The 27,883-nt window shown below is 41.2% G+C and overlaps 1 protein-coding gene across 2 annotated transcripts; it reads left to right on the top strand.

Annotated features, from left to right (window-relative positions):
• The first annotated feature begins 106 nt into the window (after positions 1-106).
• On the top strand, positions 107-27,883 carry ROPN1 (rhophilin associated tail protein 1). 2 transcript variants are annotated; one of them, XM_060639753.2, is made up of 6 exons: positions 107-282; positions 15,789-15,916; positions 19,591-19,708; positions 21,010-21,171; positions 27,010-27,185; positions 27,675-27,883. In XM_060639753.2, exons 2-6 carry the CDS (start codon positions 15,801-15,803, stop codon positions 27,739-27,741), a joined length of 639 nt encoding a protein of 212 aa, XP_060495736.1. In that variant the 5' UTR covers positions 107-282; positions 15,789-15,800; the 3' UTR covers positions 27,742-27,883. The 2 variants fall into 2 exon arrangements, with proteins under 2 accessions (XP_060495736.1, XP_060495735.1); XM_060639752.2 differs by having other exon boundaries at positions 107-325.

The raw sequence follows: 27,883 nt of genomic DNA, 5'->3' as shown, positions 1-27,883 counted from the left end.
GAGGGAGGGAGGCGGGAGGGCGGCGGGAGGTCAGCTCTGTGACGTCACGCCAGGGCCCCTCCCCCCCCCGTGGTTGCCAGGCAACGCAGCGCGGCGTCGGGGTTGCCAGGGGAAGGCGAAGCGCTAACAAAGCCTGGTCCCGCCCCACCTCTCCTGTCCCTTGAGGCCAAAGCTGGTACCGCCTTTCCCCGCCCAAGTTCTGCGGCTTTCCCCAGCCCCCGCCCAGGGTGTGTGGGCCTCCATCTGTCCTCACATCTCCTTCCGCCTGAGGCCAGGTGCGAGGTGAGGCCTCGTCCCCGACAGCCCGTTTGAGAACTAGCCTCAGGTAGCAACCCCTAGGGGAAGAAGAGGGAGGGAAGCGCCCCAAGCGCCCCGAGGGCTGTGCGGGTCTGAGGGAAGAGTCCTGCCCTTGGGCTCACCTGGATTCTGAATCCCTCCTTGTTCACCGAGCAAGAGGAGGGGGCTGTGATCTTTAAGAGAATATGATCTTGGGAGATTACTGCTCTGTACCCAAGCTATGTGTATATTTTGTACCCAGGGCTACTATTTTATGATTTCTTACACAGACGATGGTGATTTGAAAACCGAACGGAATCTAGGATCAGAGACCCCTACTGACTAGCCAAACCACTTTTTTTTTTTTTTCCTACCTGTGGGGGGATTGTCATGAGGATTAGTGGACATGAGTAGCACTATAAAAAACTGCTATCAATCATTCATTTTCCTAATGTCTATTGATCAGTGACTATATTCTAGGCTAGGCTATTCCTATAGTGAGCAGAAACTGTCCCTACTTTCAAGTATATAGTCTAATGGGGGTGGCAGATGTTCATTAAAAATCGCACAAATAATGTAATTAGAGCTGAGACGGGTGCTGCCCAGGAGAGAGGCAGGTAAGTGGTGCTCTGAGAAGGTGTAATGGAACTGACCTGAGATCTAAGAACCTGTGAAAAAGTGGGGAGTTAATTCCAAGCAAGGGGAACCATGTGTCCCAAACCCACTACCTTCTATTCCAAGCCCTGACTAGTGTATACGATTGCCTGGTCCTTGTTTCCAAGAGCTGTTCGTAGAAACTGCCTCTGAGATTCTGGTGTCTGGAGCCTTTCATTCATGTAACTGTGGCCTTTCGTTAATAGAATTGAAGCTCTACTTAGCCCACACCAATAAAACCAAATGAGCAATTCCAGAAACAAATCTATATTCCACGTTTGATAAGTCCTATATTCTTCAGCACCCAGCACATATGTGTTGACCTGCCATTGCACACTGGGTGGCATGTATGCTTCAGAAAAAAAGGAAACCCATTGAATTTTAGAGTTGTGGGGCCTGGAATAAATAATTGAGTAAGGTCTACCATACTGAGAGCTTTAGGAGTGGAAAAGAACTTTGTAGAACGTTAGAATCATGGAACATTAAGATAGAATGGACCTTTCCTCACTTATCTGATGTGAACAAATGGTCTCTATTGCTCAAAGGCAGAAAAGTTGGGCTTTGGTGCCTCTTCAACCTGAGGAGACTATGATTCTAAGTCTCTGTGGCTCAAAAGTACATGGAACTCCTGAGAGTCAAATGAAACATGGAAGGAGAATTTGACCTGCCCCTCCTTCAGTGTCCTCCATTTCTACTACCATCTACCCAGTCACGCACACTTGAAAAGTGGGGTCACCCTATACTCTTCTCTCCTCCTCCTCCTACACTGGTTCCCAAGTCCTTAACTTCTGCCTCTCTTATCCCTCCCCATTGTAACTGCTAAAAGGCAATGATGCTCTCAAGAGTTGTTGCTAAATGTGCCACCATATTCTTTTAACCAACCTCCCTGCCTGGAGCTTCACTCCACTTCCTTCAGCCCATCTACACAGCTGTTGATCCTTCAATATGTGTTTCAGAGTCCAAGAAAGAGTAAGAAATCATATACAAATTTAACAGCGTTCAACATTAAGAGTTTTTAGCTATAATGGGATTGGACTAATGGAAGATTGGCTAGTTAAGATGTAAGGAGAGATCTGAAGTATACAGTAATCACAAATATAAGGAGCAACCGCTACCCTCGAGATAGATTGCCCAAGAAAGAGCTGACCTCCCAAGAGCTTGTCAAAGAGAGTGTGGCCACAACTCACTGAATGGTAGAAAAATTGATGAGGTGCCAGACAGGCAAAAATCCACGGTCTAGGACACTGAAGAAGTCATTTACGAAAAGAATATGACCATGGGTGAATATTGTTCTCTGCCCAAACTTAGTGGGAGCACTCTACTACAAAGCTTCCGAAGAGAGGTGCCAGGGGAAGCTGCTAGGCATTGGGCCCTGCTAGCTGCCATGCATTGTGGCAGTCAGACATGCATGAGATCACATCCTGTAGGAACCAGAGGCTGGAGAAGCTGTGCACTACAGGATTGCATCACTGGAGAAACTTCATGCTCCTGACGCCTAGCAAGTGGAGCATATGGAAACTGCAAGAGAAACACTTTCTTCCTCCAGTATCCCTCCAGTGTCAAACTCTACCAGCAGAGTTTGACACGGCAGATAACAAAGGAAAAATATTTAAAGAACCCGGTTCAGTTTTTGCTGAGAAGCAATGGAGGGTGAATTTGGAGCTGAGAGGCAATAAATTGGTAACAGGCATACCAAACTAACACCCAAATCTGATTGTGTGACCCTAGTGCTTAAATCCTCTAGTGTCTCTCTATTGCCTTCAAGATAAAGTTCTAAAGCCTTAGCAAAGCTTACCAGGCCTTTTATATTCTGTACTTGGTCTATAGTTCCAGGCCTAGACGCAACCACTCCACCTCTGCCCACCCTAATCCTCCATAATTACTCACAGTTCCCTTAATTCACTACATTCTCTGATACTTCCATACCTTTGTCTAAGGAGTCCTAGCCATTAAAAAAAAAAAAAATCCTTCCTTGCTCTTATCAGTAAATAGGTGCTTACTGAGTATCTACTCTATACCTGGCACTATCGTGGGAATTGACAATACAACAATGAACAAACCAGGCTTCCGAAGTCTCTGTTCAAATGCCATTACTCTTTAGGAAGAATTTTCTGATGACTTTCTCCTACCTGTAAATGTTAGATGTCTTACCTAGAAGATTCTGTTTTCCTATATCTAGTGCAGACTTTTTAACACTTATCATACCCTATTTTAGTCACTTATTTTCCTAACAATCTCTTCTACTGCCCATGAGCTCTCTGAGGGCAGGGTGTATGACTCATTTATTTCTGTATCGCAGTATTCAGCACTAGTCCTGATCCATAAAGTTTCATTGGATTATTAGCTCAGGATCACATAATCAGTCAAATACAGGCCTAGGACAAGAATCCTTGTCTCCTGTCTAATAGCCGAGAATGCCTCTTCACTAGAGCTTTCTCTGCTCTATGGGTGTTATACCTCACCCTGCTGTGAAGGACAGTGTTTTTCTGTTGGAAAAGACAAGTGCAATGTTGAACATCATCATGAATAACAAAAGAAACAGAAAAAAAATAGATCCCTATCTTATATGGAAAACTGTGGTGCATTCCCTCAGAGCTGTCACATATTTTGAGTTTCTAAATCATAGTAATGCTATAATGAAATGGGAGATAGGGAAGACAAGGAAAAGTATGAACGTGATGTTGGGGGTATTCTGACAACTTCATTCTGAAAAAATGAAGGCTGATAAACTTATGACAGATGGTGTTAAAGTGACCCCAGTTTTGTACACCGATCCCCAAATTAGAAGACGTGTCATGCAACTTTAGAGAGCACAGTTAATGTAGCAGTCTGTAAAGGGTGTCCTGGGCTTGCGGACCGTGATATGAACCTGAGGGATTTAAAATATTAGCATGGCTAGTTTAAGATAAATCAAAAGAGATACCTGTTCACCTGTTAAATGATAAATATGTGGAACTCATAACTTCCAAGAGATGGTATTAGCATGATATATAAGCAATTTTGATAAATTTGCTGATAACAAAGCCAAAAACTACTGCTCAAAAAAATGGACAAGGTCGGGTAGGACAGCTCTTAGCAATATTGCTGTTGGCATCCAAATGCTAAATTGGCTTGACCGTGGATCAAGCCCAGGATGGAAAAAGATTCAGATTTCTGTGAAATAAAGTTGGAGAGGCAAAGCTAATTAATATGAATAAGTTGAATTGTGGAGAACTTGGAAGTCAGACATCGCATCATTTTGACAAGAAAAGAAATGAAGATCCACTAAAGATTTTTGAGAGTGATGTGATGAGTGGTTAAGACATTTTATGTGGGAAAACTAAGCCTGAGTTTTCTGCCATTGGGAAAATGATTATAATATTAGAAATTACCTACAAATAGGGTGTTGTAAAGATTAAATGAGATCATGAATGAACAATGACTGCTCTTAGGCCCTTCTTATGCTGGGCATCCTTTCATTCTTTGCAACTGGGTGTAATGTAGTTAGACAATTACCATATCACCAGGACAAAAAAATTAGGACATACTCTGACAAATAATTTTTGTTCCACTTCAACGTTCTAAAAATGTACTTTTCATGATACAAATGGGAATATCTTGGATATTTCAGTGATTTAGGGGGACAGCAAGACATAATATTTGAGACTAGGTTTGTCCTAGAGAAAATCCATAATGTGTAAGTGCATTATTTAGAGAGAGGGAGGGAGGATAGTATGGAAAGAGCAGTGACGTAGCCCCAGATTCTTGCTTCAGCTCCAACATAAAACTGTTACCTTGTGCCAATGCACTCCACCTTTTTGTACATCAGTTCTCTCATCTGTAAACGGAAAATAGTGTAAGTCAAATTGAACTCCTTCCTTTTTTTTAAAGGTGCTCCTTTTTGTTTTCTTGACAGTTTTCTAAAACTCATCAGGGACTGAAGTAGGGAATGAAAGAGAAGGAGGATAAATCAAAAATGGCCATAATGGGGGCACCTGGGTGATTTAGTTGGTTAAGCGTCTGACTTCAGCTTAGGTCATGATCTCATGGTTCCTGAGTTAGAGCCCCATGTAAGGCTCTGCACTGACAGCACAAGCCTCCTTCGGATTCTCTGTTGTCCCCTGCCTCTCTGCCCCTCCCCCACTAGTTCTCTCCCTCTTTCTCTCTCAAAAATAAACATTTTTTTAAAATGGCCATGATAGACAAGGTAACTGAGAAAGTAAGTTTCAGGTGCTTTTATGGGAAAGAGGAACTGATAGGAAAGGGTAGCTGGTAGATAGGACTGCAGTGTGGTTGAGAGTCTACAACTGGAGATTTGGGAAGCATTGGGGTAGAGCTCTGGTTGCAGCCACAAAAATCAGCCTGACCTCCAGCTAGAATACAGGAGGGTGCAGCAGCTCAAGATTCCAACTGTGACAACTTTAAAAAATCTAGAGAAAATAGTTTTGAAAACATTGTAAAGACAGCAGAGGGCTTTAGAAGCAATGAGGACTAGATTGATTAAAATTCCAGGAGAGCGTGGAGCCCTTCCAAGGTGAGCTGAAGATCACAAGCCATTTTTTCCCCTGGAGCTATTTGCCAACTCTGGCTGTGGACTGAGGATTGTGCTTGACCCTTTGCAGAGAGACTATCCTGGGGGGAAAGTGAAACTGATAGGGCTTTTGTTAGTCAAACACCAGTGGCACAACAGACTAGAAACTTTAGTTTTTACATGTCTGGTATATAATTTAAAAAGTACTGGGTATGCAAAGAAGCATGAAAATGTGTTTAGATACACTGAGGTAGGCAAAGGATGGCTGTGTGAATTCATTCTGACATCTCACTCAGGTAGGTAATGACTTCATGTACTGAGAGTAGGGACAGTAATAGTTGGGTGGGATGCAGCCTTGAGGGGAAAGTCGTCCACTGGAAATTAAACAAAAAATAGAATTATAGTGATGGAGAACGCACAAATCAAGCAAGGTGGAAGCAGGAGTGAAGCAGTTCCAGAGTAGAAGTGAGGCATGGTTGGAGTGTAATACACTCACTGATATTGTAAAGATTATCATGCTGTTACTGCTTTATAAAATAAGAATAGATTAGTAATAGATTAGAACTTTTCTGTTCTTTCAAATGCACTCAGCTGATCTCAATCTTAGAATCACATGGCCATCTTAAAATTTGTTCGTGCTATGGTGTTTTATAAGTGTCAGAAATCTTAAAGACCCCTCCTCTAACAACCCAGCAAGCAACGTCAATTCTCATGAGGGAATCCCAGCTCCTATTTATAAAACTAGTGTAAGGTTACACTGCCTTAGAATGCTTCCTCAGTAAGGGAGGTTCTGCCAGTGATTAGCCAGATGTTCCTACTTTCTTCCCTTGGCTCCTGTTTTCTTTAGAAAGTCCCAGGTGTCTTTGGCCCATGGAATATTCTGTGAATTCTATTTCCCTGCAATCAAAAGAAATCTATCCACTTTGCTAATTTGTCCCAAACTTTCTTGCTGGCTTCTAATACTCTAGGTGAGTAATTTAAACTAGGAGCTAATTTTTCCTTTAACAACCACTATTTTTACAGTTTGTTTTCTAATGGACATTCTTTTTAAGTTATAGAAATCTCAGGTTTTACTAGAAATCAATTGCAATAGTTACCAGAATTTCTTCTGTAACACATAATCTTAAAACATTGAAACTTAAACATTGAAAGAAAACTTAAAAGTTTTTCTACAGAAGTGCTTGCACTTCCTCAACCTTTTTCAAGTGACAGCACACAAAGAAATAAATGGAAGGCACGCACTGAGGTAAACTGGAGGGTACTGGGAGGTTTTTATGGAGCTTATACAAAAATTCAGTGCATTTTTTATTACATAACTATAATATAAAGTAAAATACAAAGTAACAGTAAAGATATAACTGTTTAATTTGAATAAAACTCCCAAATAAACATTTGAAAACTTTATAAAGAGAAGTCAAGTTTGTTTTCTTATCATGAGTTTGCTTTATATCAAGTTTTGTGTTGAAATGAATACATGAGGTTCCTGAAAAAAATCTTTTAATGATGTTTTCTTTGAATTCTTACAGTTATCATCAGTGGAAAAGTTTGCTTCACATATGGCTTTTAGCAAATAGTAGAAGGGTATTTATTGATTTTTCTGCAGTTGACAGAAACTCCTTTCTCACTCTTAACCAGAACCTGGATCGTTTACCTTCTTTCTTTTTTTCATTGAAATTCTCATGATAACATGAATAGATTTCTAATGCACTTGAACTTTTTCATATCATTTATTTCCAAATAATGTGACACTTAACAGATGTTTTGCTGCTAGTCTCTTTAGGATTGAAGCTAGAGTATCAGTATCATGTAACTTCACATTTCCTTTCAATCTGCAAGGATTGTTAGTATACTTATTTTCAGACACTCCTTGAGATTTTGATTAAATTCATTCTGGTGCTCAAAAATGTCAAGCAGGCCAGTTTTCTGAAGACAATAATCTCTCTTCAACAACTCTGCAGCAAAGATCATTGACTTTTTTTTTTTTTTCCAATTTTTCTTTTAGCTCCTAATCTCCAGAGAAAAAGCTTTTCCTTTGATAGTTACCTTGGTAGGAAACAGCAGTTTCTTCACATAAGCTGAAAACAGACGGAACCAGAATGGCTTGGATTTTATTAGTAACATACTTTAATGTGGAATTCACATTTACAGGGGAAGTATAGACAAGAGCTCATTGTGAACAAAATAATGTCTTACTTGCGTTACAGGCACGGAGAACATGGAGAGCAGATAGAGTGTAAAGCCTGCCCACCTTCCTGTCATCACAGATTTCCCACCGGTATAGGAACGGCTGTGCTTGCATAATCTAGAACATCTGATTTGTTTTAAAGTACTTAGTTACTACTCCATGTACATCGCCCTGAGTAGTTTTGGTACTTTTTGGCAAAACAATACTTTTCCAAGCATTCCTCTCCAGGGATTCTAACTAGTGCTATTAACTGAATGCAGTTACTTAACAACTGCAGATTCACCACTCTGCAAGGAAATGCTTTGATTCATTAGTCTTGTACAGAATGTCATCAATGAATCTTCTAATAGTATTATTCCAGAATAGCATTTATATCTTTCCTTGGCTTCATTTGATCCCAAACATGTGGTCATTTCCCAGGCAGGTTGGTAAAATGAGTAATTCTACAACTGTGAGAGACATGTTGGCTTTATTTCTTAATTATGGGACCTTTTATTTAGCATCTTGGATCCAATCTGATGTAAACTACTATTGTAAATACTGTTGTAAAGTTTCCTAAAAATAGTGGTTTTCAAAGTGTGATTTCAGGGACTTCAGAGGAGCCTTGAGACTTTGGGGAGTAGGAGTCCATGAAATTAAAACTTTTTGTAATAATATTAATACACGATATGCTTTCTTCACTCTTTTTCTTAAGAGCGTACAGTGTTTTTCAGAAGCTACATGATGTGTGATACTATAACAGATCGAGTACAAAGCAGATATGAGAATCTGGCTATCGTCCATTAAGCCAGACATGAAGAGATTTGCAAAAAATGTAAAACAATGCCACTCTTCTCACTATGGGGTTTTTTGTTTGTGGAAGGTATAGTTATTTTTCATTAAAATGTTACTTACGTTGATATGTAAAGGGTTTATTTTTATTTTAAAACTAATATTTAAATTTTTTGTTTTAATTTCTAAAATGATAAATATTGATAGATAAAACCCATATTAACAAAAGCTCTTTGGGGTCCTCAGTAACTTTTAAGGGATCCTGAGACCAGAGACTTTAAGAATTGGTCTCTTAAGATATTGTCTGGGTAATGTATTTTCTGCTAAGTCCCTGGCATAATTTGTCTGGCACCATTTTCTTCATTTGATAACTTTTCCATGAAAATAAGATACTTAGATAGACAAAAAATGATCAGGGTAAAAACAAATCTAAATTTTAAATAACACTAAAAATAATAGATATTAGGGGCTCCTGAGTGGCTCAGTCAGTTGCGCATCACACTCTTGATTTTGGCTCAGGTCATGATCCCAGGGTCGTGGAATCCAGCCCCGTGTTGGGCTCTGCCCTGGGTGTGGAGCCAGCTTAAGAGTCTCTCTCTTCCTCTGCCCCTCTCCCCTGCTCATGCTCTCTCTCTCTAAAATTAAAAAAAAAAAAAAAAATAGTAATAGGTATAAATAAAAATGATTAATATTTAATTTTAAATTTTACTTTATGGTAGGAAAATAAAAAATATATTTCAAGTATTAAGGCGACTACAAGTCTTTTGACCATAACAAATCAATTTGCAAAGAAAATAAGGTCCATTTTCTTATAAGTATTTTTAAATAAATCACAAAATTTTTTAAAACTGAGCATTTGATAAGTAAAGTGGGAATTTTGAAAATACTATTATTTAATAATCAGAGTGTTAGATTTCTAAAAATATAAACGATTACTTATAATCAAATGGAGTTAAAATAGTTTGAAAACTATTTTTTGTAAGATATTAAAAAGGTTCAAACCCCTCAACTAAACAAATTATTTTCCATTATTATTTGTTTTTATAAATATTGTTTTTTATTTCTATAACAAATGTCATTATAAAATTTCATTATCAGATTTTGAATATTTTACATCAAAAGCCAAGAATAAATAACTATACAAATCAAGTCAAAATTTCAAAAAATGAATAAGTGATGATGATAATGATGAGGCATATGTACCTTCTTTGTTGGGGAAAAAAATGTGAAAAATAAGAGCAAATTAAATCAAAGGAAGACCTAAGTATTTGAAACATATGCACAAACGATTATCACTAATAACAAATACATTACAATTAAGCAATGTTTATCAGACTTATGGAGATGCTTCTAACATGATGGTTAAAGTGGAAAACCCTATACAATCATCTCCTCTGGCAGGTGCTGCACATAAAACCTTAAGCACAAAAACAATAATTACTGGAATATGGAAGTTTACTGACTGAGCCAAACAGTATCCACATATAATTTCAACCGTTATAAGTAGGTGAATGGTTGTAAAATGGTTGTAAATTTTGTATCACTATAAAAAGTTTACAACCATCGATCTCTCCTGGAGACACCTGTAGCCCATTCTGCTTTGGCCACTTGTGGAAAACTCAGCTATAGAGATCTGTAAAAGATAGAATGGGGTGAAATGGTAAAATGTGTATTACAATACTATCTGATGATTCTCAAGTTTTCTAGGAAGGCCTATGGCATAGTAGGATGCAAGATGAACCTTAGGGGTGTGTAGAGTTTGAATAGATGGAAAAAAAGAGAGCACTTCAAGTAAGCCAGCCAGAATTAGCAAGATACTGAGGAAAATAGAAAAGCAAGATAGAGTTCTACTAACAATGGATGAACAAGTGCTAACCTTCAGATATATAATCTCTTGGAAATATGCCAGAGTAGACTATGTGTTGGAAATTTGTGTTGGTAAACATTAGTAGAAAAATTCTAGTTTAAAATTGTGTATAAATCATAGAGAACCTTGAAAGTCAGGATATGATTGCCATTTTGTGAGCAGGGCTCTCTGACCTATTAACAGCAGCATAGAATATAGATGTGGACATGCTGGACACACAGACTAGACCAGAGAATGACCTGAGACAGGGATGCCAGTTAGGAAGTGCACAGCGGGTGGTGAGGGGCTGAACCAGAATAAAAGGAGTAGAAATAGAGAGCAAGGGAAGATTTGGAGACATATTTCAGAGGAAGCATCAATGGGATTTAGTGAGAGATTTTTGAAAAATCTGGTCTGATAATTTCTGTATTTTAATGGCTACACTTAAGACCATTTCTTTTTATTGTGATTACGGATATACTGTATATGGATTCTTTGCTATCATGTCGTTTATCCTTTATCCATTTTTCCTATGCTTTCTTCATTCCATTCTTGCCTTCTTGTGGGTTGATGAAGCTTCTCCCCAGGGCTTGGAGGTCAAATGACTGAGAAAATAGTGGCATGATGTTCAGAAACAAATTTAGGAATGGGACTTAGTTGGGAGATGGAGAGTGACTTTTAGTAGAGATGTGTCCTGGAGATAGTAGGAAGTGAGGTCAGGGATGGACAGACAAGTATAATCAATGCCATTTTGTGGTAGATGGAGCCATGAGAGGATGTGAGTTCTCCAAGAAGGACAGAAAGACAGGAGCTCAGGGTGCTGAAGACTGAGTTTTGGGAAGATTGAAAACTTGTCTGTCACCAGGAAGGAGGAAAAAAGTTATGGTGACAGAGGAGGAGTGCTGACGAAAATAGAAAGACAAGAATGGTATACGCCATCAAAGGAAGAGAAAACCTCAAGAAGGAAAGGACAGTCATGTTTAACAGGCATCTCCCACATCAGACTGTGTGTGTTCAAATCCTGCTTCTGTCTCTTAAGAGCTACATGTCCTTTCAAAAGTTTTATTTCTCCTTAGTTTCATCACCTGTGGAATGGTGATAATATAATCTACCTCATAGGGATATTTTGAGGATTAAGTGAGAATATGTATACAGAATACTTAACATAGTATCTGGCATAGACCAGAAGTTAATAGGTATAATTGATGACTTTTAAGGGAAAAATGGGGTGGTGAGAGCAGAAAGAATTGCAAGAGGTTATAAAAGGAGTAAGCATTCCGAAAAGACTGTAGATATGGAGAACTCACTAGAGATTGGCCAAAAATGGAGAGAGATCTTGGAATATTCTTAGAAGAAGCAATGGGGTAAAGGCTTTGCTTAAATTTACTCTGGAATGACCAAGGGCTGTCATTCTTACTGTTATCATGGAAGCCTGGTTAATTAGGGTTCGACCATCTTTTCATTTACATGATGCCATTTTAATCTTTAGAATAGAAATCAAACAATTGCACACCTAAAATATCCTGTCAAAAATAAATGCAAATAGGCAAAAGTACAGCCTCTTTGAAGGAACAGTATGGCACTTCCTGAGAAAACCAAAAATTGAATTTCCATCTGATCCAGCGACCCCACTTCTGGGTATATACCAAAAGAATTAAAAGCAGGGACTTGAACAGGTGTTTGTATACCTAGTTCATCACAGCATTACTCACAATAGCCAAAAGACAAAAACAACCCAAATGTTCAACAACAGGTTGAACACACACACACACACACACACACACACACACACGCACAATGGAATATTAACACTCTACAACATGGATGAAACTTGAGGACATTATGCTAAGTGAAACAAGCCAAATACAAAAGAACAAATGTTGTGTGATTCTACTTATATGAAGTACCTAGGGTAGTCAAATTCATAAATAAAGAAAGCAGAATGGTGGTTGCCAGGTGTTAAGGGGAGAGGGAAATGGAGAATTATTGTATAATGGGTACGGAGTTTTAAGTTTTGGAAGATGAAAAAATCCTGGAGATGGATGGTGGTGATGGTTGCACAACAGTGTGAATGCATTTCATGCCTCTGAACCATACACTCAAAAATGGTTACAGTGGTAAATTTTGTCATGTGTGCTTAACCACAATTTTATACATATATTCAGACAATATGAGAAAATAAGGCACTGCCCTTTCCTAGATAAAATGGATTGAAAAGTTATCAGAAACAAATGTAATGGTAACTTTTAAATTATGAAATATTTCATACATATAAAATAAAATGCATGACATAAATATAGGATTAAAGCTAATGAAACAAACATCTATGCAGCCACCATCCAACTTAAAATATAGACTATCACTAATGGTGTTGGTATCTCTGTTGCATCTCCCTGACGACCTTCTCTCCCTCCCCAAAAGAGGAAACTCAAAGTTGGAATCTGTGTTTGTCATCCCTTGCTATTTGTTGTAATATTATGACATATATATGTAACCCTAAACAACAGATTTCCTTTCCATCCAGCATTCACCCCTGATGGTATCTGTAGCATACTCACTGAGAACTGTGCCATCTTCTCAATGAATTGAAGCTTTTATCATTATGAGCTGACCCTCCTTGTTCCTAATAATGCATTTTGCCTTTAAGTTTCCTGTCTGGTATGAACATTTCTTTTGGTTTTATTTGCCTATTTATCCATGTAGCCTCTCACCTTCAGTTGTTTTGTGTCCTTATGTCTTTTCAGATGTGCCCAAATTTGGATTTTTGAAAAATCTGGTCTGATAATTTTAATGGCCACACTTAAGGCCATTTCTTTTTGTTTTGATTATGGATATACTGTATATGGGTTCTTTTCTATCATGTTGTTTACCCATTTTTCCTATGCTTTCCCTACTCCTTTCTCGGCTTCTTGTGGGTTGATCAAGTTGTTTTGTTGCTATTGTTTTGGTTTTTTTTTAATTTTTTTTAATGTTTATTCTCGAGAGAGAGACAGACAGAGACAGAGTACAAGTGGGGGAGGGGCAGAGAGCGAGGGAGACACAGAATCCGAAGCAGGCTCCAGGCTCTGAACTGTCAGTGCAGAGCCTGATGCGGGGCTGGAACTCACAAACTGTGAGGTCATGACCTGAGCCGAAGTCTGAAGCTCAACCTACTAAGCCACCCAGGCGCCCCATTGTTGCTATTGTTTTTAATTCCTTTTCTCCTTTCTACTAGTTTGGTGTTTATATTATTTTCATAGTAATTACTCTTGAAATGTTGCTATGCATACTTGAGTTTTTACAAAGTCTAAAATTAATCAAATCTTTCTACTCTTCCAAATAAAAGAACATACAGTGAATGATAATGGAGTACTACCAACCTGAGGCCACTTTAGTTTCTTGTCTTGGGACTTCCCAACAGGGTCGGAGGTATAAATCTACAACTAATGAAACAGGGCGCTGTCGAAAAAAACCACCAGACGCCGAATAGAAGTGAGGCAAGATTTTATTCACAGCCGGGCCAAACCTGATCTCCTGATCTTAAGGAGAAAAGTGCAGAGAATGGCCCTGAACAAAGGTAGCAGTGAGCTTATATGGATTTTAGCAAGTCAGAATACGTCATTATTTAGCTAACCAATTACAATTTACAACATTTCATGGTAACCAATTATATTGTGACACACAGACATTAGTTTTGGCGGGAACCTATCAATTTAAAGTTCTTTGTCTTAAGAGGGTTTAAAATGACCAATCATAGTTAGACACCTAAGATACCGTGGGGCAGTGAGTTCGTGACTTTTTACATGTTGGTCTTGCCTAGGCCAGATCTTGGTAGAAGGGGTGGGGGAGCGTTTTGCAACCTAAGTTATCTATTTAGCAAGCGGGTTAAGTTACAGAAGCGAGATAGGGTGGTTAGTAATTTCCAATAACCCTAATAGGGAACTACAAAAGCTTTTATCTCAATTATTCATGAAAGGTGAGGTTAAGCCGAACTTACATACAATAAGCTTTCTGCTATCTTATAAGTTGACCTATTACACTAAGACCTAGTTTGTGGCAACAAACTGGTGGGAGACTAGCTTGCCCCCAACAAGAAGCAACAATGGAGACACATTTCAGTGTTTCCCGCCCCCTGCCAGCCGGCAGACTATTTCCACCATTTATGTTGAGGGTGTGTGAACATGGGAGGGTATCAGGTTTGTGGGGTGGGTGTAAGATAGTCCTTTGGTTCAGTTGTTCACTTTTTGTGGGCCTAAGACCTGATTTGTTTGCAACTTGCCTGGTCATTTGTCTGAGAGTTTCAAGTTTTGGGCATCTACATTTGCATCTTACCTTCTTCATTTGCTTACCAGTTTGGTTTCTGCTTTACTCATTTTATTTGGCACTTGAGGATATCCCTTGCTTTCTTCCATGTCAGCAAGGCAATCTGAAAGGTGTGTTTTCTGGGATTTGTCCAACATGTATGTGTTTTGAAGGGGCGGGGGGCTTTGTTTTGCTTTTTCTTTTTAAAGGTTTATTTATGTAAGTAATCTTTACACCCAACGTGGGGCTCAAACTCACCGCCCTGAGATCATGAGTTGCAAGTTCCTCCAACTGAGCCAGCCAGGCACCCAATGTGGGACTTTTTGGATTATCTTGTCTCTTTTTCTCTGCTAACAGCAGACAAAATCTTTTAATCTGCTGTTTGTGTACCATCTATGGATTTTTATGTTTTGTTTCAATTTGTCCTGGAACTTTTTGAATGAAATGTACAAATTTTGTCTTTTACAATTAGAAAAGATAAATACATGCAGATGTAGGGAGAGATGTTCACCAGAGAGCTGTTTAATGATTATTTTTATTTGGAAATAGCCTAGTATCAAATAATATTCACAGAGTAAATTTTGCTACAACTTATCCTGCCATAAGAGTTGTATGTGTGTGACGTGGAAGATGTTCATGATATGCTGTTGTGCACGACCCCATTTTTAATTTTTTTTTTTTCAACGTTTTTTATTTATTTTTGGGACAGAGAGAGACAGAGCATGAAGGGGGGAGGGGCAGAGAGAGAGGGAGACACAGAATCGGAAACAGGCTCCAGGCTCCGAGCCATCAGCCCAGAGCCTGACGCGGGGCTCGAACTCACGGACCGCGAGATCGTGACCTGGCTGAAGTCGGAGGCTTAACCGACTGCGCCACCCAGGCGCCCCTACGACCCCATTTTTATTTATACAAACATACATGTATTTATATTGAAAACATTCTGGAAGATGTCCAATATTTTGGGGTGACATCATTAGGGGATATTTTTGCTTACTTCTTGCTGACCTTTACTTTTTAAATGAAGACGAATTGTGCGGTTTTTAAGTAGAGGACGTAATTATTTACAAGAACACAAAGCAGCGGTTAGTAGCCCATTTTCTAACTTCGGAGTTGTGTAACAATGGAATGTATATACCTTGTGGGGTAATGAACTCCCCAGGATGGAGAATATCAAACAGAAGCTGGGTGACCTCTGGTCCAGGATTCCTGTCATTTTATGATTCAAAGATTCTCAATTAATTTATTTATCTTTCCCCTGCCATTAGGTCAACCAATCAATGCCTCAGACAGATAAGCAAATATGCATCGCCCCGGAGCTGCCGGAATTGCTGAAGCAATTCACCAAAGCCGCCATTCGGACCCAGCCACAGGATCTCATCCAGTGGGCGGCTGAGTACGTACTCCTTCTCACCTCAGCCCCAGGTTCCCATTGGAGGTGGAGGAGGGGTGGTCGTCCGGAAAACTGAGGAGGGTGTCAGGACTGCAGACTGGGAATCAGGACTGATTAGCATAATCTTTGTGATGTTCAGCTCTCGAATTGCTTTGATGCTTTAAAATCCACACCGCAAGAAAACACACCGGGCCGGGGTGGGTTGCCCTCCCCTAAGCGACCCAGACTGAGCGACAGGCCGCCAGAGCACTCGGCCAAGTGTCCTGGGGCGATCAGCAGGAGTAGAGTCCCACAGCTCGGCGGCACACGTCCCAGGGCGGTCCCTGCACCCCTCCCCCGTCCCAGAGGACACAGGCTCCTGGAGCCCCTCAGCAGCCTCGCCTGCAGTCAGTCCCTGGTCTAAACCAGGGCCGGGTCTCTGGTCTCACCACTAGAGAGCAGCAACGCGCCTCGGGGAGCGAGGCGATGTGGCCGCAGGCCGGGCAGCGCGCCCTCAGTCCACGCTGGTCCACCTCTGCGGTTGCGCTTTCTTGAGACCCGTTCCTCTGCGGCCGTTCAGCCCCGTTCTTGCCCCACAGACATTCTGTACCTTGTCTTCGGGGAAATCGTTATTTTCTTTAGTGTTTCTCGGAGCTAATTTGTTCCCTCAACATGAAGATGTCCACCCAGTGCACGCTGCACTGAGGAGCAAGGAGGCAAAACGGGGTGCCGAGGGCCGGAGGAGCGCGGGCCTGGCTGAAAACACCGCGCCTCTAGCTCAGGGCCCGTTTTCGGGAGCGACCCCCGGAGGCTGCTGGGTGGAAGGAGCTCACGCCGCGGTAGCCAGCCGCTGGCTCGGATTGCAACAGCTTTGCGCAGAAAGCCTCTCAGCTATGGAATTGCTTCTTAGACAGACATGCCATCTCGAAACTGGGGATCTGGGGCTTGAGGCAGGGGGTGGGAGCTTACCAGACCTCCTGGACCATTTTCAGGCTAGTTTTACTGCTTAATGCTGACCTCCTCAGCAGCGTTTCAGGAGGAAAAGGGGAGTCAGAGAGGCTTGTGGAGCCTCGCCGGTCGGCTGGGGGAAGGGAGAAAGTCTTCAGCATGAGGCGTACTGAGCAGGTGGGAAGATGTGGGCACCTCGAGAAGGCGCACAGTGGTATCTGAGTGGAGCCTCAGTCTCTGAGTCGGTGCACTCCCGCTCCCGCTCCGGGTTTGGGTCAGGATGAAGCTTTCACAGATGGAAGGAAAATAAGCCAGTGGTGCTCGTAAAAGGGAACATAATGGGGTTGCTTTGCTAGTAATGAACACTGTTTAGTTTTCCATTCTAAATTTTATATATTCTCTCTCAGACTGAACTTTGGCATCAGAAGACTAATTTCTTTTGGCATACTCAGACAGACTTTGTTTTATACCATACAATAGTTTAAAGCCCCATTTTATTATGCTGCTGCTTTGTAACAAGGAAAATGACATTTCTTGCGATTGTCCCTGACATTTATGGGAGAAAACATTCCACTGTTGTAGCCAGCTTGCTCCCATTTTGTATCGTGTGCTATAAATTTTTTAAGTATCCGTGAAGAATCAGTTTCTAGTTTAACTGCAGTGAAAAAGGAGAGCGTGACCTGAGAGCACTCTCCATCTATTCAGACCTGAAAAGCACTTATCAGATGGTTTTATGTAACTTACAAGCCCATGGCACTTTAGGAACCCCATAAAGTATTTCCAAGACAAAATATGTCTTAATTTTGTGCTTAATTCATCACAAGCAAGCATCTCCCTACATATATATGTGCTCTCAATGAAGAAATCATCTCCTGGACATCAGCAGGACATAAACTTGTCTCATGGTATGTGTGACCACACGAATTGGTCATAGATGCGAATAACCCTGCAACTGTTGGTTGCAAAAGAAGCTAAATGACCCACAGGGTACTAAATCCGGGAGTATAGCCTCATTTCCACGTTCTCTAAATAACTTGGCCAGAAAGTCCAAAGACACTGCTGCTGAGTCTCACTCTCTATCTGCACAGTCACTTCTGTCAAATGAGGTGCCATGTTTCTGTTTCTCCCATTTATGCCACCCAAGTTTCTCTAGTCCACTCCTGTTGTCAGTCTGAACCCACGTGTACCCCAACACTGCACACTGTAAAAGGCGTCCAGACAGTATTTCTTCTGCCCTCTCTGCTGTTGACGTCTGAGGGGTACCTGGAAGGTATTGTTTTAGGCCTTGTAGCTTTAGCTCTGCATTGGTCTGTGGCATAGGGACAGGCAGTGTTTCATTCCCATCATTGTATGGCTTGACCCTAAAATGGGCTTCTACAAAATTCCCTCTGCATTCTTTTTATACTACCCGGATTTGGGGAAAAAATAGTGAAAATATTTATTCATGAAAACTAAACCAGAGAGAGGCAGAGGCATGTGATCCAGGGATAATTACTAACAAGGCTTTTGAAGGAGACAGTCCCTTCCCGACAGCATTGGTGACCCGTGTGTCAACTGCTTATGTCCATGCCTGCTGCAGGCAGCCCTTTTTATCTGAAGCCAGTTTTGAAACAGGACTCAGCATTTTTTTCACCTTGCATCAAAACAAAGTCCACGCCACAAAACATCTATGAGCAGGCAAGTTTTTATGAAAATTTTTGAGGGAAGGTAGAGAACAGTTTTACTTCACACACCCCACATAAGGTGGTCTTGACCCTCTGTGGCTTGTCTTCTCACCTGAGCCTCCCTTAGTGCCCTGCCAACCTTCTCTCCCTTCCTCCTTTAAGCCCAAGCCTCACCACCTCCAGCTGGAGACCTTTCCTGGATCACCCCTAGAGCAGCTTCCTCTCCTCCTCTTTCTTATACAGGTCACTTTAGTGCTCTTCCAGCTTTTTTCCAAGAGCCATATCCCTACATCCTACCTAATATCACCTTTTAGTATGTCAATAGCCATTTTTTCTGAAAATAAAGATTTTATGTTTGAAAGACGGTCCTCTAGGTAACTGGGATTCTTCCTCCATAAAAGAGAGAGGTGGATTTAAAATAACAGTGACCTTTTCCTCTTTATTATATATATATATGCGTGTGTGTGTGTGTGTGGTGTTATATATACATATATACATAATGTGTATAATACGTATAGTCTATGTACATATGTATGTATATGTGCATATGTGTATATACATATCCTATATAATTATATGTAGCATGTGTAATGTATATGATAGGAGAGAGAAACAAATTACTGTTATATATTATATTACATATATATTATATGCATATCTATTATATAGAACACATATATATCTCCTATTATATGTGTGTGTGTGTGTGTGTGTGTGTGTGTGTGTGTGCGTGCACACACATGTGTATATAAAACACTTAGGAGGGGTGACTGGGGAAAAAACCCAGGCTCAAGATGCTTCAGGGAATTCCATACCAAAATTTTTATTGATCATTCCTCATCCTTAGAGAGAAGCAAATCTTTTTACTCCCTAAGTGTTCTTTATACCTTGAGGGGAAAGTAACATATTCAGGCTTTTCCTGTACATTGTTGTAACGAAACAAAGTGTCTGGCATATAGAAGCTCCTAACAAATGCTCTTTCTCCATCCCCTCCCCTCAAGAAAAGGGGAAGGGGATTCTCAAAGCAGCCAGAGGCCACTGGCATATAGGATGTTCTCTCCACCCACCTAACTTTTTTTCTTGTAGTTATTTTGGGGCTATGTCTCGTGGAGAGATTCCTCCAGTGAGAGAGCGGTCTGAGCGAGTGGCTTTGTCTAACTGGGCAGAGCTTACACCTGAGCTGCTAAAGATCCTGCATTCTCGGGTAAGGGCTGCACCCCAGCATCAAGGGGGAGGATGGGCAATGCTGAGTCCAGGTGGGTAAAAACAAAAGCTCACCATCCTCTGTCCAGTCAGCTGGCCACTCAGTATCATGAAATTCACTAAAGATGCCTTGGAAGTAAATCTTCTCTTGGGGAAATAAGAATGATAATGAAATAGACTGTAAGCTGAGTTATCAGTGGAGTCATCCCAGGTTTCCCTGAAGCTGGCAGAATGTCCAGGGGCTCAATTCAATACTAATCCCTTCACCCCAGAGGAGTGCAGATCCAGAGTCCCTTGACAATGTCTGCCTTACTCATCAAGATCATAATATGATGCCAGTCACAGTTTGGAGAGGAGCGTGATTTAGTTCCCCAGTTATCTCAGGTGCAGACATAACCTAGCTTTTGGAGAAAATCCTGGCTCTCTTCACAGCCACATAATTCTGGGAACTTCCCAGTGAGTGGATGAGGAAGGTCCGACCTGACAAAGCTGCAGCTTGGCCAGTTCTCAGGCAATAATGTTTAGCACCACCAAACTCCACTTTAAAATCCAGGACAGAGATGATTGCGGTGATTCAGGATTGACAGCCAACTGCCTTGCTCCCGGAGGCTTAGCATTTCACTAGAGTGAGAGGGGCAGGGAAGGTGCAGTAGTACTTTGTTGGGGCATCTGTAGCCTTCTTACATCGTTGGCCAACAACTGGCCATTTGTTCCCTTCCTCCTCTTAACCACCAAGCACCTTATGCAACAGATGTGACAGAGATCTGACATGCCTAGGACCAAGTAATATTAGGCATCCAGACCACAGATCCCATAATATTCTTGGGAAAGTGTGAGGGTTGCATGGGAAGTCTAGTGCAAAGATGTCCATAGACCCTAGGAGCAAGAGACTTAATATCTAGTTTTTATTTCCTCACTGATCAGTGGTCTCAGACAAGTCTTCTGCCCCTTGGTGTTTCATTTTCAGGCTATCCTATCTGCCAAACTAGGGACAAACTAGGGATGAAATGGCAGACAATAAAAGCATCAGAAAAAAACAAAAATGTAATAAGTGTATTATTTCCCTATGATTTTCACATCTAGAGTTAAAATGATTGAATTATACCTCAGCATGCTTTCCACTCCACTGAATGTTTCTCTACCCTACAAAGAGAACTGCCAGGGTCCTCCCCTGACCACCACCCCCTACCAAACCCTTTGCTGTGTGCTGGGAGAACATGGGCTTTGCTGTGCATTGTCCCTCGGGGCATCCTCTCATCCTGTCCCTCACTCTCTGTCTTGCGTCCATGCCCTGGCCTGCAGGTTGCTGGTAGACTGATCATCCATGTAGATGAGCTGGCCCAGATATGGAAGGTGCTGAGTCTCCCAACAGATCTGTTTAACAGTGTGATGAACGTGGGCCGCTTCACGGAGGAGATTGAGTGGCTGAAGTTTTTAGCCCTTGCTTGCAGTTCTCTTGGAGTTGTAAGTGAGCTTTACTGCTTTTTTGTTCCTTACGGGAAAAGCTCTGTCTGTGCCTGGAAGAGCAGTGGTTCTGCACACAGGGTCAGTCTTCTGGGCTGAGGATGAGCATACCTCTTTTGTCTACTTCTCCTCCTCTCTGAGTTAGGTCTTTCCTCTGCTCATCAGCCAGAAGCAGGGGGAAGGAGGAGAGAGGGGAAAACTGTCATCAGACCCTGGGGAGAGGTTACTAGAATGTGGATTTTGGATTATTTGTGAATTTCAGACATTGCACTCAGATTTATTTCTGTCACCACTCCACCCATATTCCTAAAGATAACCAAGAGCCAGCTGTAGATTTGCTTATACTTGGGTTTCAGATACCTAGAAGATATACCAATAGAGACTTTTAAAAAGATGTACAGCCTTATAGAAACTACTATTTGATAAGCTTAACTGTATATAAAAATCAGAGATGAGAGAGCAGGAAAGGAGATATGAGGCTATTTCCAGACTTATAGTCTTGACATCATCATGGATGCAGGATGCTCATACAAATTCATGCCTTTTCCAAATTTGACTTGATTTACAATTGGAAATGGAATGTTTCTGTTTTAAAGAAAAAGATACTGCACACAGTTCATATATATATATATATATATATATATATATATATATATATATTTAGGTATCAGATGTGGACTCACTCTTGTTAAACACTGTTATAATAGCTTAAATGAAAATGAATCTGGGGGCACCTCGGTGGCTCACTCAGTTAAGCGTCTGACTTTGGCTCAGGTCATGATCTCGTGGTTCATGTGTTCCAGCCCTGCATCAGGCTCTGTGCTGACAGCTCAGAGCCTGGAGCCTGCTTCAGATTCTGTGTCTCCCTTTTTCTCTGCTCCTCCCCCATTTGTACTCTATCTCTGTCTCTCAAAAACGAATAAATGTTAAAAAAAATAATAAAAATAAATAAAACGAATCAGAAACATGGTTTTTTAAAAATCCCTGGAATACATGCAAGTTTGGAAGTTAATGAGAAAATCATTGCCTCCACCAAAAGCAAATGGTACACAGAGGTAGTTTGAATCAGTCAACAAATCTAAACACCATCTTCTTCTTTGTTCTTGAATATGCTTGGGATATGTATCTGACATTTTTGTTTCTGACAAAAGTTACGAGAAATACTACATAGTTCAACTTTTCCTATGGGTTTCCCCTGCAACTTTCATTACAATCATTTCTTTTTTATAATTTTTTTTAATGTGTATTTTTGAGAGAGACTGAGAGACAGAGTGTGAGTGGGGGAGGAGTAGAGAGAGAGGGAGACAGAGAATCTGAAGCAGGCTCCAGGCTCTGAGCTGTCAGCACAGAGCCTGACCTGGGGCTCAAACCCACAGACTGTGAGATCACGACCTGAACTGAAGTTGGACACTTAACCAACTGAGCAACCTAGGTGCCCCATCATCATAACCATTTCTTCAGAGACAAGGTGAGGAGAGGCCATTCATTCATGGTTTTTTGTCTCATTGTCCTAATAATAACATTATATAATGAATAAATTGCTCTCCTCCGAAGAGGAGAGGAAAATGCAGCCAGAGTAGATGTTTTCCCTTTCATCACTATCACACTTCTGTGGAAATAGCCCCAAAGATTGGGGGAAATCCAGAAGGGAAAATTAAAAATTGACACATTTTATTAAATTCTCATAGGGTCACAAATGTATTCATACTACTTGCAGAAGTGTTTGGGGTGAGGAGAGGGGAACATACTGTATTTTATCTGTAGTTCGTTATTTTTTCAATGTTTATTTATTTATTTTGAGAGAGAGAGACAGAGAGGGGGGAGAGGCAGAGAGAGAAACCCAAGCAGGCCCCATACTGTCACTGTAGAGCCCAATTCGGGACTGGATCTCATGAACTGAGGGATCATGACTTGAGCCAAAACCAAGAGTTGGCCGCTTAACCGACTGAGCCACCTGGGAACCCCTGTCTGTAGTTAATTCTGATTTTCCTGGTCTACCCTACCCACAAAGGGTTGAGTAAGAAAATAAGTAGATTCGATCTAGTCCAGGAATTTTAGTCTGATGCAGTAACTGAAACAGCTTTGAGGTAAAGGCCCAGCCTCTCAGATTTCTTCACACCACCTCACTCTTCAAGATGGCAGCAAAGTGCATAATAGGGAGAGTGGCTTCAGGACTGCAAAGCCACCAAAGAAAGGGGTTCCCACATCCCTTGGTGAAGTGTGTGAGTCCTTTCCTTGTCCACATACCTCACAGGAACCAAGAGTAACTATGGAAAGCTAAATTCCATTCCTCCCTCTGCTTAGCTCACAGCGCAGCTGCTTAGGTTTACTTTGATATGTCTGCCTCCAAGCTGGGGAGGGGAAACCATGAGGGGAATCATTTTAGAAAGATGAGGAGGTTGAATTAGATGTTCCATGAAGTTCTTTCATCTCTAACATTCTGTGATTCTATTCCCCCTTCTCTGCTTCCACTGAGATACCCTCAGGCCTGGCTTTGGATAACAATGGGCTCCTCCAATACTGAGAGGTCCTGAGGTATCTGTGCCCCTCCTCATCCCAAGATCATAGAACACCTAGAGGTGAAGTCAGCCTAAAGGGCTAATCTGTAAATAAAAGGTGCTCTGTGAATCCAGGAATAGGCCCATTTTACCCATTTTTTTTCATGCTGGACTATTGCTAGGAACTTAAAAGTGGAGGTAGGAGCCATCAGTCTGGTGGAGGCTTTGCATTCTAGTTAAGTCATAAATCCTTAGAGGCAAGCCCAGGAATTTCCTCCTTCCTTTGCCAATTCACCAGCCAGCGATGATCTTGGTGCCATTTAGAAAAACCACTTCCCTCCATACAGTCTACTGGCAGGAATTTTAGATAGCAGGTACTTTCTTGAGCTCTCTGGCTCTACACTCATGATTCAAAAGACTGTGGCACGCAGACTTATATTCCTCTTCTCTCTCAGCACTCCTTCCGTTAGACTAGCATATATTACCTCCTGTTCCACTGAGACTGGTTATAGAAAAGGAAGATCATGTAATTGTGTTCACTGGAAGGAAGGACATATTTTGTTAGCAAATGATTCACTTTCTGAGCCTTTCACCTCTGGGTTTGAAAATGAGTCTCAGAAGATGCTTATAAAGGCTCTCTTTATGAAGTAGAGCCCCACATGACCAAAAAAATCTTATGCAACAGAAGGCAGATCCCTGTTTATGTTAGATTTATTTAAGTTTTCCAAAAAGCTCTTGTCCAGAGAATTCTTTACCCATTCATCCATGTATTAAATCTTTAAAATATTTTAAAATCTTATGAAGACAATAGAGCTTAAAGGTTTGTGTTTGAGTGATCAGCAAAAGATACTATTTAGAGTAGAAAGCACCTGCATTAGCTTGTAGAAGCTGCCAGAACGAAGTACCACAGACTGGGCGGCTTAAACACCAGGAATTTATTGTCTCACAGTCCTGGAGGCTGGAAGTCTGAGATCAAGGTGTCTGAGGCCACTCCCCTTGGCTTGTAAATAGCCCTTGTCTCCCTGTTTCTTCATATGGCTGTCCCTCTGGGTATGCATATATCTGGTGTCTCTATGTCCTAATCTCCTCTTCTTATAAGGACAGCAGTCCTATTGGGTTAGGGCCCACTCTGATGACTTAATTTTAACTTAATTACCTCTTTAAAGGCCCCATCTCCAAATATAGTCACATTCTGAGGTCCTGGGGTTAGGGCTTCAATACATGAATTTTGGATGAACACAGTTCAGCCCTTAACAGCACCCCCACCTGGATGAGTCTGCAGAACAAAGGCAGTAGGGGATTCTTTTTTTATTTTATTTATTTAAAGAGAAGCAGAGAGGATGAGCCCTGAATGGAGATCATAGAGTCCCCAAACCCCTTTGACGTCCTGTCACGTACATGTCCCTCCCTCTCCCTGACAGCCTCTTACCCAGCCTTTTGTCTGCCTGCCTCTCACCCTCCTTTCTGGAAGTGCCTGGCCCTCTGCCACATACAGCACTTCACAGGATTTCCAGGTGAGGACTCCCGAGGGCAGGGGAGAGTCAATGAAAATGGCCTACTGCAAACCAAAATTTCTTTGACATAATGTGGCTTATCATTTTAAAATTCATGTGCATTGATGCTTCTGTTTCATTTCATTGATGCAATGTTTGTAAATGCAGAGAAACAAAATGTAAATATTAAATCAATTAAAATTAATAGTTAATGCAAAAAATGTTTAAATCACTTGTCACTGTTAGGAAGATGGCCAAGTTTACTCAGCATCCCCATATACCTCCTGACATACCCATTTACACCCCTGGGTAACACACACCAGTTAAAGAACCATTATTGAGACTTCCATTATATTCAGGGGGAGGAAGGGAACAGAACAGCTAATAGCAATTGCAAAGAAAGAACTGTGCTGGCCAGCCTTTGGGGAGATAGTGCAGCTGCCTTTTCTTTCACCCAGGCACACCCAGTTCACCACTCCAGACTCATTTTTCACTGATCCCTGGAAGGTGTTTAAGGATAATCTGCACATCATCTGTTTTGGTAAACCATCAAGACATATATGCTGACCTATCTTTGCTAATTCAGAACTAAACAATCCTTTCTTCGAATCACTTCTTTGCTTTATCCCATAATTTCACTTTTTCACTTGTGAAATTTATATAAACAGTAGGTTTATTTAAAGACACAGGTAAAACCTCAGTTCTGAACATGATCTTTTAAATGTTCAAGTTTCATTGTAAGCAGTGTTTGCTTCTGTACCATAAACCCTCTGGAATCCATCATCTACTTAATTTTTCCCCAGCAACAACAAGGTGAATGTTATGTCATATAAAATACTAGGTGTTTTGGGGCACCTGGGTGGCTCAGTCAGTTAAGTGCTTGACTCTTGATTATGGCGCAGGTCATGATCCCAGGGTTGTGGGATCGAGCCCTGTGTCAGGCATCATGCAGAGTGTAGAGCCTGCTTGGGATTCTCTCCCTTCCTCTCCTTCTATCTCTACCCTGCTTGCATGCATGCACACTCTCTCTCACTCTTTCTCAAAAAATAAAAAATAAATAAAATAAAATACTAGGTGTTCTGGGGCGCCTAGGTGGCTCAGTCGGTTGAGCATCCGACTTCGGCTCAGGTCATGATCTCAGAGTTCGTGGTTCGAGCCCCGCATCGGGCTCTGTGCTGACAGCTTGGAGCCTGGAGCCTGCTTCTAATTCTGTGTCTCCCTCTCTCTCTCCACCTCCCCTGCTCACGCTGTCTCTGTCTCTCAAAAATAAATAAATGTAAAAAAAAAAATACTAGGTGTTCTGATTAGATGGATCTACGTGTTTTGGAAGACGTGGTTTTAATGTTCAGTGTCACTTTTCCTGTATCCGGGACTCCTATCTTCCCAGGGACTCACCTTCTCCTCCCTCCTTGCCCCTACTGTGGCATTGTTCCACAGACTGCTGGAGCATATAAACTAGACTAATTACCTCAGCTCTTTAGAGGTAAGATTGGAGAGCAATAAGAATAATTTTAATTTTTTATAATATAAAAATTGTGAGGTTATTCTGATTAAAGTAATAAATATCGTAAAGTATTGAGCAGTTCATAAACTTAGTCCCTCGAGAGTATCCCTCCAACAAAGAAAGGAAAGGAAAAAAAGAAAGACACCCAGGATATCAATATTTTTTAGATCGAATTAAATGACATTTGGGGGTAAAAAATATTTAAGCTTTCCAGAGTATTACATCATTCTCATTTCATTTTATGAGAGCAATATTTTTGTTTTCTTTCTGGCTTCTAAACTCATCTTAGGAATTTAATTTGGAATAGTGACTTTTTTTCTCATTTTATCTTATGGCTTTATAGACCATTGCCAAAACTCTCAAGATAGTGTGCGAAGTGTTATCATCTGACCATGACTGTGGACCTCCCCGGATCCCATTTAGCACGTTCCAGTTTCTGTACACATATATTGCCGAAGTGGATGGGGAGATCTCTGCCTCACACGTCAGCCGAATGCTGAACTACATTGAACAGGAAGTGTAAGTAACTGTTACACATTGAAGGGGAAAGACTACGAATAAAACAAACATAGCAGGCCAAGATATAGGGAAGTTACTACATTATACTGCCCTGGGAACAGAGAAATGTTGTGAAGAACAAGAAATAAGGACCCAAAAGCAAAGGGGAAAGGGCAAAAAGAATGGCATAGGACAGTGATTCTGGTGAGGGGTTGGAAATGCTACTTCTCAGGCTGTTGCCTAAAATACCCAGTCACAAACTCAGGGGCAGGGCCCAGGCATCTGTGTCTTAGCAAGCCCCCCAGATGATTCTGGCTCACACTCAGGTTTGACGAGTAGGGTAGGAGTGGAGGAGGAGGAGGAGCAGGGGGCCAAGAGGTCAGAGAAAAAGAGGGTGATAAGGGCAGAAGCCACAGCAGATTTCACTTGGAGTGAGAGAGTTAATATATTGTCTTTCTTAAGATTGATTGTTAAACGAACTAACCCCAGATATATATTTTTCCCAAACAGAATTGGTCCTGATGGTTTAATCAAGGTCAACGACTTTACCCAAAACCCCAGGGTTCGGCTGGAGTAAAAGCAGTTTTGGCAATTTTAAAGGAAGATACAGAGATGATTGAGCTTCAGAATGACTGAATCCCACGTGCCATCCAATGTCAATTTTCTTGTACAACTGGTACACACTAATAAACAATTAGGCAAACATGCGAAACCAGAAA

Source organism: Panthera onca, chromosome C2 (genome assembly GCF_046562875.1).
Source record: "Panthera onca isolate mPanOnc1 chromosome C2, mPanOnc1 haplotype 2, whole genome shotgun sequence".
NCBI lineage: Eukaryota > Metazoa > Chordata > Mammalia > Carnivora > Felidae > Panthera > Panthera onca.
Note: the sequence above shows the minus strand (reverse complement) of the source record. Positions and strands in the feature narration are given on the sequence as shown.